The sequence below is a fragment of the Cyprinodon variegatus genome, unplaced genomic scaffold (genome assembly GCF_000732505.1).
Source record: "Cyprinodon variegatus isolate N-32 unplaced genomic scaffold, C_variegatus-1.0 Scaffold1347, whole genome shotgun sequence".
NCBI lineage: Eukaryota > Metazoa > Chordata > Actinopteri > Cyprinodontiformes > Cyprinodontidae > Cyprinodon > Cyprinodon variegatus.
The window spans coordinates 25,216-37,272 of record NW_015151800.1 but is presented as its reverse complement, the minus strand read 5'-3'; the positions used below and the strand labels follow the sequence as shown (position 1 = coordinate 37,272).

Here is a 12,057-nt window from a genome sequence, read left to right as displayed (position 1 = left end):
TTAAAGTCGACATGGCGAGTTTAATCTCGTCATGGCAAAAATATTTTTTCTCTTCATGTGTGGCCCTAATACTCCGTCGTAGGAATCGGTTTGTCAACAATATGGAGAAGAAAAATAAACATTTTCATTGTATTTGGGAAGGAGAGGAAGGAAATAAAAAAAATATGTGTTTCAATAAAACAAACTATAAAAGAAATCATTAAGAAAGAGCTTGCAATAGATCCATCCTTTATAATTTTAGATCTACATCCTAAGCCCTCAAAATTCACAAAAAAAATGCATATGTCTATTGATATTTGTTCCCTACAATCAAAAAGGTTAATTGCAGAGCTGGAAGGATATCAGAGTATTGGAGAGTGGCTTACAAAGAAGTTGACTGCCCTTCCTCTGCAACCAATTACATACCTACTGAATGGGAAAAAGGACAAGTTTGAAAGTATTTGGAGACCTTTTATACTTTTGGCTGAAAAGACAGATTACATGGGAGATGAATAAAAGCTAGAGCTAAAAGCTAAATGTGGTTTGTTGAACAATAAGACACCCTGTACATTCATAAACACCATGTATATTTACAGTATATTGGTGAAAATTATTATTTCCTAATGTCAGTTAGTGACTTAGAGGATGTTTATTTGTTTGTGATAGAAAAATTTAAATCCAAATAAAGATAAAGTTGGGAAAAGAAAAAGCTTAAGAGGTATAACAATCAACAGCTGTGAGTAAATATGTTATTTTCCCAAATAACTATACCTGAATGTATTCAAATATATATTCCTTGATATGAACCTTTGTATTTTAAAATATATTCAGGACTCAAACTGTGTATTTTGAAATCAGTAAGACTGATAATGCTGAATGACCAGATGAATGTTTTAGTATACAGAGGTGTGGATTTAACTAGCATGTGGACAAGAAGAATATCTCGAATATATTTTCCTGTGTGAGTAATCTGAGTTTGGGCTCTGTGCTTGTGTCCTTCTTAGGACTATTGTGACAGGGTAGAGCATTCATCCTGAGCATGCTGAAACTGGCTGGATATTACTAATCTGTCTTTAAAGGAGTGCAGGCAAATCTGTCCTGATGCTTTAAGTTTTAAAATATCACCCATTAAATGTTGATGTAGGACTGTCAAAACAATAAAAACAGCCTTATCCAGCACAATTAAAGATTGATTTGCCTCTTTTGAGCTTGTTCTGACGACAGTATGCGTATGTTAGGTTGTGCTCTTACTTATGTGGGGGTAGCTGTTCACTTAGAGATTGCTGGGTAGCTCTGAGGTAGCTCTGACGACGAGCAGCACTTTTGGGCGAAGGTTTAGGGCTTCCATCAGAGTCGTCACTGTCCTCCATGTCTCCCATGGCCTTTACATAGCTGCCACTGCGCATCCGCCGACATGGGATCTCATTGAAACCCGCACCGCGACCTAATGAGCTACTCCAATCCCCCTACATGGAGCATTAAAGGAACAAAATAAAAAAAATAACCTAGAGCTAGCTTTTGCAGAAATGTTTTTACACACATACATTTATTTGTAATGCAAAAATATAGTTAAGACTTAGAAAATGTGTTATTTATATCAGTATATATAGCCATAGTATTGCCTAACAAAAACAATCATCAGTATATTTTGAAGGGATTTTAAGCAGTATGTCTTTATGTAAATACAGGTGCCCTCCACACACTTTAGTTATCTAGTTTTTGAATTCTTCTATCAAATAAAATAAAAATAAATTACATTTAAATTACTTGTTGCAATGTAACAAAATAAATAAATTCAAGCGTTTAATACCTTTACACAACAAGTCAAAGTCAAATAGGTTTATACTTCTGTCTACCTCCTTTTCAAACAGATGTGTAAGTAAATATATATTATAGTTTATGAATATAGATGGTTATGTGTTTGAAACAAACAAACAAACAGGACACTGCATACTCACCCTGCGTCCAACTTGTAGATAGTTACGAGTTAATTCCTGCTGGCAGGACTTGGACTTGAGCATTGACCTGTCCAGAGTAGTTGAACCCTTCTGAAGAACCTGTCTTGGTTGACCCATGGTCAGTGTGGACCAAGATCCTCCTTTAACATACTCTGTATCGTTTATCATCATACCCATTGGTCCACTAAGTCCACCACCAATATCCCCAACTCCAGGAAGTGCTGGATACTTCATGTCATTGCTGCTTTTAGAGGAACTGATAGTATTGTAGCCACTGTGGATGTATTTATTCTGACCACTATGGCTTTCATGGCCACTTGGACGCCCAAGGGTCATCATGGTCATAGTATTATGATAGCTGCTCAAATCACTGCTGTCCAAATCATCTGAGCTCCAGTACCCTGACATGTTGGATCTCGGCCTTCTTTTAGCAGTCGCCTCAGACTTTGTAACACGATCTTTACTTTTGGATCTGCGATTGTGCTTCCCTCCATCCTCAGTGCCGGAAGAGGTGCCTCCACCGCTGCCAGTTGATCTTCCATTTACATTTCCCTTCATGTTGTGGCTCTCCAGCGATTGGGACTTAGCGAAGAGCTTCTGCACTGAGTGCAGCATGTAACGAATGCGACCAGGACTGTCTGTCCGCTGCTTGGCAGCAACAGCAGCCGAAGTCCGATGAAACTGTAAAGTGCTGAATCCGTCACGACCTCCAGGAAGCTGCTTCTCAAAATCAAGTAGACTGGGTGGGGTTTGACTCTTATTGATATGGTGTGATATGGTGGCTGAGCCGCTTGTGATCATAGGTGTTCTACCACCCAGCCCTGACATGGCCATACCTGATCCCATGCCCATTGACAGAGACGTTCCCATGGTGCCTGTGCCTATCCCGCCGATACTGTCACTAGGAGGAGAGAAATCGGACTGGTCGTAGGAGTTGTAATGAATGCTGGGAAAAGTGCTGCTATTGGAAAGCTGATTGTTGAGGGGCAACATGCAGTCTGCTGGAAGGGAGCCTGGATTGGCAGAAGGATAGAGGTGGGGGTCCATGGTGCCGTAGTGGTCCATTGTGGGGCTAAGCAGGTAAGGGCTGCGTGGCAGTGTGCTGGTCTTCTGGTGGTAGAGAGCCTCTGGGTGATTTAGAGAGGGATCACAAGAGTCAGACAGATGTCTGTTACGGTTGGTCCCCAACCCCTTCATTATGGCAAAGAGGCTCAAACCCTCTAGAAGACCTCAAGGCCAAGAGAGAAGAGCCTATCTTCAGGTTGATTCCTGCAAAAGAGAGATAAACATGGTAGAAAGACAAAAGGGTCACAAAAACATCATCACACATACTTACATGTAAGACCACACCACAACACAAAAGACAAGAAAATTACAAGTTTTCAAGAACCTCCCACTGCAAACCCTTGTGCTGGTATGGTGTAAATATGTGGAAAAAACATGTGGAACAAGGACAGGCTGTGACCAGCGGGTCAGTGAATATATTACTGCTAAGGGAACAATTGCTGACAGACACTCCTCCGTATTTATGCAGGCTGTAGCAGCAGCCAGAGAACAAATGCTTTCTTTTCTTGGTAATTACATTCAGAAATTCAAGAAAAAAAAAATAAGAGCACCATTTACCATTTCACATAAGTCCATTTGTATAAATGTTAGATCACAATATGTTTCCTCAATTCTATAGAAACAAACATCACAACAGATATAATGCTTAAAATTTAATCCTGCCCAGTTTGCATCATATTCATTGTGTTGTTCCTCTACTATATCTGTAGATATCCATGGTTTTGGGACTATTCCCCTGTCTTATCTTTGATTGATGAGCAGACCTTATGTGGAAACTAGTAAAGAGGATTTGGCCAGTGGGGGGTGGGGGGTAGTTGGCAGGCATCGGCAGGTAGCTCTATCTGCCTTCCTGGCCAAGCTGTGCCAGTGCCATGCCTGATGGGGCAGCAAGGACAGGGCTTCCTGCCATGGGCTATGACACATTGTGGTCCAGGGTTATTGTTTTAAAATAAATTAATGTAATTAAACTTTTTCAGCAGTTATCAATTGTAATAAATAATAAAGCATCGGCTTTTTATGTAAAATTCACTCTTTTAAACCACTGGTGTTCAAACTTTTTGATGAAGGGGACAAAATTCATTTTGAGTGAGTTTTAGGTTAATTAAAACATTTTTAGGCTTAACAGCAAAATTAGAATGCTTTAAAAACAAGTAGAGCATTCTGGATTGTGTAGAATATGGATCAATAATTAATGTAGTGAAGGTTTACTTGTGAGTCCAGACAGACATTTCTCCTTGGCTCTACCTTTCCAAAATGGTTAGGGTTATCCTAAGCTATATACTATATCTATGCTGCTATAAGTTTAGGCTGCAGGAGGACATAGCCACCGCTTTTACTCCTTTTGCTTCAATCTATCTCTATTTTCCCACTCTGCAGTATTTGCTAGTTAAACCCATAACTATATGTTTTCTATGCATTTCCTTGTCATAGCTAGTTTATCTGGTCTTTTCATGTTTGGCTGTAAATCAATTTTGGAGAGAAATATCAACATCAACACATCAGATTATAGATGATAGAGTCAGGCCTGTGTTTAGTTTAGTTTTGTTTCTCTCCTACACATAGCTATTGGTTCAGCTTCTACTGTTATTAACTGTATATGCTTTGATTCATCCTTTGGCATAAAAACATACACAGAGCTCATCTGCTTAACTATCTCTTTCCTAGACAGAGCCACCTCTCTCCTTAAACCCCAAGCTAATTAGTCAGTATTCTAACCAATATCCAACCCGTGTAATGGATCTGTAATCCTGCAGGCTGCAAATCGCACCCCGTCCTCACTTTGGACACCAATGATTTTAATCAACATTCAAGTTTCCCTGAGAACAGTCCATGGTTGGGGTGTGAGGGGTCATTGATGATGTTATGGGCTTGGAACACGCAGCGCTGGGATGAAATGTCTTTTATGGAGGGAAGATGCATCTTAGATTCTTCAAACTATTGAAATTTGTATCATAATTGGCTAAAATATAACTTTTAAGAGCTGAGCAAAGGAATACACCACTTAACAGAAGGATGGCTGGTCAGTGTGTTTGGAATGTGGCTGATGGATAGTAAATAGAATATTGTAAATAAACTTTGCTTATTACTAATTTAAAGTTATTGTTTAGTTTGAAAAAAAGTCTATGCTATTGAAAATGCGCATCAGTTTCATTCCAATCACTGTACTGCATATTAATCGCATGTGTAAGAATGTAACCCCTCAGGACAGAACAGAACTTGGAAGCAGATACACAGAAACATCTTTTCATCTGGTTAGTTGGACTTTTTTATTTCAATAATGTTTGGGCTACAATAAAGCTGAAAGCTGATGCCATGACTGCATAATATCAATACAAGAAGTGATCAGTCTGTGTGAAATCATCCTGATTTTTCAGCTGTATCAGAACTCAGCGCAAAAAAAATGTATAAATCCATTCTTTTAAAGAGTGAAAGGACTCAAATCTTATGCAGCCCTAAAAGTAAGAAATACCTTAATGTCTTTTCTACGTAAATGGAACTTTTCTGTTTCAGTCTCATACAGACTCTCTGTTCTACACGATCATTGCTCGATTTTACAGTAACACTACAACCTTCTTCATAGTGTTTTTTCTCTTGTTTTAATTGTCTCTTGAAATAAATCCAGTGAAAGAAAATGCAACATCTTAAGTTCAGACTGGAGATGATTCAATGCTATAGAAGCAATGGGACTGAATGCATGGAACAAGCAAAAGAAAGATGTTGGAGGGTAAAAACTGGGCAGTATTTGATTGATGTAAGAGAGACTTTAAGTAGGTTAGAGTCCAACTGAGTAGTGGCCTCGTGCTTAGAGAACAGGGTGTTTGCTTCCTAGGAAGCTTGCTAGATCTCTGGTTCAAACTCAGTCTGGGTCAGATGGAAATTCCTCAACTTACAGGACACATCTTGACAAAGGAAGCTATGTGCAAACTGTTTTCTACCTTTTTGTGTACCTTTTGGAGTAATAGTTCACACTGAGTGGCATTTCAGTCCATGTCAGTAAAAAAAAAACAGGAAAAAAAAAAGTGATTGTGGGTCAGTTGCAGTTCTAAACCTAATTCACCAGAGGGGGGCAGTGGAACATGGAAAAACAATCAGGACAAAGCAAAGAGCGACTTGTGGCTCTGAATTGAAAGCAGTGAAATGTCCATGTTATTTAGTCAAATTCAAATGTTATGTTGTTCAAAATTAACATGTATATTTCTTTTTAAGTGTTAATTTCACTTTACCTAGCATTAAAGCTACCTTATCATCGAAATATCAACTGAAATAATTAGTTTCAAGGTAAATATCTAATTCAAAGTGGTGGTGTTACATGACCACATAATATCACTCTCATTTGTTGATGAATGTGACCATTTGATGATTGATGTGACCAGTGATGCAGCATCATGGGCAAAGCTGCTGTTACAAAAAACAATGGGTTCTACTCAGTATTTAAATATGATAGCAGTAGGGTCTTCTTGCTGCAGAATTTCTAAAAGATTTAATTCGAAAAACATTAAGGAATATACATTTGTGAAACGATAATTATAGATGATTTGCTACATTACTAACTAAAGGGACAGCACTCAAATTTTTGAGCTATAAAGTTGGACCAAAGTGAAGGGTTTTTACAAAAAAGGTTTTACAAAAGTAATGTTTGTCTTTTGAATATAGATCAAATAGATATTTTTTTGAAATATTATTTAAAAGTACATCCATGTTTTAAAGAAGAGCACATATTTGTTTTACTTACTTTAAATAAAAACAGTTTTTAACCAGTTGAGAGTTAGAATTAGATTAAAACAATGAAATCAAACTCCGAACAAATCTGTAAAGGTAGAAAATGTTAACTGATGGGTCTCAAGTCATCAGAATCACCTAGAAGCTATGGCATCACCTGGGTTTTTCACAAGACTTTTTTTTTTTATTGTTTTAAAGCATAGTTATATTACCAGACATAATCTAAAAAAGTAATACACTGTAAAATATTTTATTATTCTGACATTTAGAAATGTAATTATTTTTAATCTTGTTAAAAGGTAAAATGTTCAATCCGATCTGATGTCTGAAAAAAGTTGGGTACTTTTCCCTCATTAAAGGATTTTCCAATCAGTCCAAGGCAATCAGTCTAAAAGCTTGTATTTGGGTTTGGCAAAACAAAAATGCAACAAACATGATGAATAATGAAAAACGAATCCAACTTCAGTTAAAAAACGAATTCTAATGCCTTAAAATCAGAGGAGGCAATAAAACATGTTGTGTCACCATTCATGCCGCTAAGTGTAAACACGGCCATTTCTTACGCTCATCTTCAAAGTTCAAGTTGTCTATTTGCAGGAATAAAAGCTCCTCATTAAATTCCGTCTTTCATGGCTCCATTATTAGCATGCCTAAGGCACAGACTCATTTAACGTCATTAACGCGGCCTTTCTGAATGCCCTCTCTGCTGATAGGGTCAAATCCTCTAAATCCTTTTACACAACATTAACTAACTGCCTTGTATCCCATCATGACACGCCGCTCAGCTAAGCTTGGCATGGTCTCCTCCATGTGTCAACAGCTCCGCCTTTAAATGACAGTGATAGCTTTGGTGGAGGGTGGCTCATCAAACCAGCAGAACTGACTGCCACTTTGTCATTTGAACTTTGTTCGATTTGGAGAACAACCTAAAAGAGAAAACCAGGGGAGGTAGTAGTGTAAAGACATTTACCAGCATTCAAAGGAAATAAACAAGGGATTTAATTTCCTATTATTTTTCACATGTTAACTCTGAAACACAAGCATTTGTAGGAAGGCAATTTCAGAGCCAATTAGATGGCAGTGTCAATTTAAATGATCTTAGTGTTACGTTAATTAGATTTGCACTAGCACCAGGCTGGAGTCCTAAATCCACTAATTTTTTTTTCATTTAATGAAAGCAACCTGGGAAAAAAAATGCAGGGAGAGTATCTTTAATTAAGAATGAAACATTATGCCAGCATTTTCTGAAAACAACTACAGAGGATGCAGAGTGATTAATCCAAGCAATTAACCACAAAATCAAAATAAACTGCAGTTTAACTGCCTAAATTCATTATTTCTGTCATGCTGTTTGGGATTTATCCCACAAATGCATTCTGAAACACCATTACATTTTTATAAGATTTCATGTTTTAAAAGGGCCTTCCAAAAAACATAGATATGACATCACAATCATGAACTTCCAGTAGATTCAACTATTACAACATACCAGTGTTTTGTATAGCTAATCTAAGCAAGTCATTTTTTCTTAAAATATGTGCATTTTTTCTTGAATTGAAGAGGTAAGTGAGACCCTTTGCTAATGGAAGAAGACAATAAGACAATTTACATTAAAAATGAGAAAAATCTATTAATTTTCATATTTTGAGTGCATATTATCCTCATTCCATTGGCAGATCATCCTATTTACCTGCTCAAATAAGGGTAAATACACTTAATTCAGGAATTTTTTTTACTTACTTCTAGATCGCTTTTTTAAGTGCAAAGTTTAAAAGTCTATAATGTGTGTCTGTTTTTCTCCTGCTCTCTTTATTCTGATGTCCCTACATAAAACCAAATGCAACTAACAAGTAAACCGAATTTGTAATTTGATAATTTGATCTCATTATTATCTCGTTTTTTTTTTTTACATTGGGCCCTTGATTTTACGTTATTACATCATGTTCTACTCACCCATATGAGTTTTGTGTCATTTGGAGCTGTTCTGAAGATATTCCGTTAGGTTATATCCAAGTAACTTCTTCCTATGGGCAACGACTTGAAGGCTGTCCCCCAGACATCCGTGGTTATATTATTTATATTTATATTTTTTAAAAACAAAGAGGAGTGTCTATGACGTCATCTGCACGCTGGACTGGAGTTGTGACAGGCAGCCCGGGCCGCAGGCAGCTGCGCTCTATCCCTTATATTCATTCGGTTAGCTAATCTGAATTGTTCAATTCCATTTTGAGAGCGCGATCATCTGTGGTAGGAGCACTAGACATTTTCCAGGCATGTGAGTAAAACTAGCAGCAGTACGGCGGACAGGAAGAATGAACGGTAGCCGGCGCGGATGACGTCATACACACTCCGCTTTGTTTTTAAAAGATATAAATATAAAAAATATAACCGCGGATGTCTGGGGGACAGGGATTCGCCTGCATGTTATGAATGCTGGCGTACCATAAAGAATAAATAATGAACAGTTTAGTTTGTGCCTTCAAGTCGTTGCCCATAGGAAGACGTTACGTGGATTACAAAAGTGAATATCTTCAGAACAGCTCCAAATGACACAAAACTCATATGGGTGAGTAGAACATGATGTAATAAAGTAAAATCAAGGGGCCAATGTAAAAAAACACGTTCCCCTTTAAGTTGTGGATACCTTTAAAGAAGGGTTTAGTTTCTGAAACTGTTCCCCAAGTTTTGAACATCTCAGACCTGTTCAAATCATAATCCTAAAACAATAGGAGGACGGCAAAACAACAAACAACTACACCATGAAAAAAGAAGAAGATGCAGAACTCAAAATGTTGAGGCAACTTCAGCAATTTTAAAGTCAAAATTAATCTTTTATGTTTTGCTTTTTTATTTTTGCCAAGCCTTAATTCTATGTTATTATGACTTGAAATGCAGATTTCCTTTTTCCAACTTATGTGAAATTAGTAGTGACTTAGAAAAGGTGATGATTTAACTACGAATCTTAAAGTTCTTCCTCACTATACTTACAATAATACTGTTTATTTAGAGATTTTTGTAGCTTAGTGGGTACATTTTTCATTCTACATTTTTACCTCAACATACTTTGTTTTAGGGACAGTAACAGGCTGGGTTTTGAATCCGACCCTTATTATCAAACTATAGACTAATGACAGGTCAACTTTAAACTTAAATAACAATAAAGTTATTTTGATTGGTAGCATTCATTCAGGATCAGCTTATTTAGTTCAAAATTAACATTAAAAGCACATTGAGTTTCTAACTCCAAAGCCAATTTTAAAAGGTGGTTTTACTGCACTTCACAAGAAAAAACATAAAAGTTGGCTGCAATTTCACCTTTAACCACAATTTAAAGGTATAAATACTGGCTACTCAGATGATAAGGTTAAGTATTTGAACTGCCTGTGTTTTATGAACTGACTTAAATTATTTCCCCTTCATGTAACATTCATTTTTTTAGGTTAACACAATAAAAGTTAGTTTTTCAGCTAAACAAAGGATGTTTTTCTTGGCTGTGGCTGTCCATCTACAATGAAAGACCAGCAAACACGTTAATGATTGAAGCTGCCGGGAGGAAATGATAACTCTTGACGTGTTGCAGAGAGCCTCAGCTCATGTGAGAGATTTCACGAAAAAGAATGAACTAAAAGTAAAACCCTTTTTGCAGCAAGTATAAAGAAAGTATTTTTTTTTTTTTTGCAGTTTGCAGCAAGCCATGTAGGGGAAAACATGAAAGAAGGTGCTCTGAGCAGATGTAAGCAATATTTTCCATCAAAAATACATTGTACTTCTTCAGTGGATTTTCACTGAATTATCCAAGTGGATGTAACCTGACACGTTTTTGCAAGGTTTGTGGGGATCAGTTATCTGTGAACTAAAGTAAAAGATACGTAACGCAAAAAAAAAAGTGGGCTAAAAGACAGCAGGTCAGTTCGCTTTCTTATATTTTTCAATCTCTGAGCAAAGATGAAGGATGATTTTAAGCATAAAATGCAATGGCATAGTTCTATATTCTTTTCCCAGGTCCAAATGCATGCATTTGTTCAACAAAAAACAGAAAAATAAAACGTATTACATATTTCTGGTTGTGATTGCTATCCTCCCCTCCCTTAGGGTGCATGTGGTGATTGTATCTCCTTACCCTGTGCACTGAGGAGCAGCCATCTGCTCCTCCAGTGCAAGACGGAGGCTTTTCTGGCATTAGGTCCAATTCATGACCTTACTGCAAGCTCTCCATCAAAGAGGTAGGAAGTTCACACGAGTAACCAGAAGAGGGCAACATACTAAAGACAAGATGACCTGTCCTTTAATTCCAAAGCGTTGAACTCATAAAACCATTTAGAAGAATATGAGAGAAAAATATTTGAGATGCACAGAAAATACTGTTTATGGATTATAGAAATAAAAATAAATAAATTGAACTAAAACACACTGCTTAATGAATCACCACATAAACTGAACAATAAACCTAAATCTGTGACCAATTAAGTAAACCTGCACTCCAGTTAATCATCAAATATAATTAAAGACATTTGTAGCCTGTTGTCTTCCTTTGTTGGTCTCATTTTGGTAAATGTTTTACACTCTGCTTTACAAATGATCCCTAAAGCTTTTTGATTATTATAGTTTCTCTAAAGCCATCTTTACATCAGTAAAGGGATTTTAGGACTAATAGTTCTGGACTTTGTCAGACTTCTTTTTTACTCTCATGGGGTCATTCTTTTTCTTGTTTAAATCTCTGAAAAAAATCATCCTAACCCTAAAATATAAAATCCCTCTTTAGCTTTGCAGGAGAGAGCTGAACATTTATTTTAATTATTATTATTTTTTTTGTCAAAACTGCTTGGCATTTAGAACTATTGCTAACAGCCATCTAACTGCAATGGACAATGCTTTCACTAGCATTTCCTCTGCAGGTACTGTGTCATTTGTGAAAAGTAAACCTCTCTGCAGACTAAACTCTTAGCTAAAAAGAAAATTCTAGGGTTTGTTTTTCAAGAAAACAAAATTGTCCCTCATTTATATATATTTGTTTTTTAATCTTTTTGTTTTGTTTGGAGAAAGTCTGTTATGTAATAAGTTATGTAATAAAATGTTGTATCCATGTATTTAAAAATAATGTACCGGTAAGCGGATTTAAAGCTACAGTGTGTAATAATTACAGGGATGTACAGTCAGAAATGTAATATATTATACATAACTACCGTATTTTCACGACCATAAGGCGCACCGGACTAAAAGGCGTAGTCTCAGTTATTTGTCCCATTTCTGTATTTAACACACACATAAGGCGCACCGGACTATAGGGCGCGTTTTTTATATACAGGTACATGTCCTCTCAGGTGGATTTTCTCAC

The 12,057-nt window shown here is 36.8% G+C and overlaps 1 protein-coding gene across 2 annotated transcripts in view; it reads right to left on the bottom strand.

Moving 5' to 3' along the window:
• The window catches only part of LOC107102942 (disks large-associated protein 4-like), a 59,345-nt gene that overhangs the window by 31,158 nt on the left and 16,130 nt on the right, over positions 1–12,057 (bottom strand). For both annotated transcript variants that reach the window (XM_015402416.1, XM_015402417.1), the window contains exons 2-3: positions 1,938–3,206; positions 1,231–1,445 (exon numbers count right to left, since the gene is read on the bottom strand). In XM_015402416.1, the coding sequence (XP_015257902.1) occupies positions 1,231–1,445; positions 1,938–3,134 (1,412 nt within the window). In that variant the 5' untranslated portion in view covers positions 3,135–3,206. The remainder of the gene's footprint in view (positions 1–1,230; positions 1,446–1,937; positions 3,207–12,057) is intronic.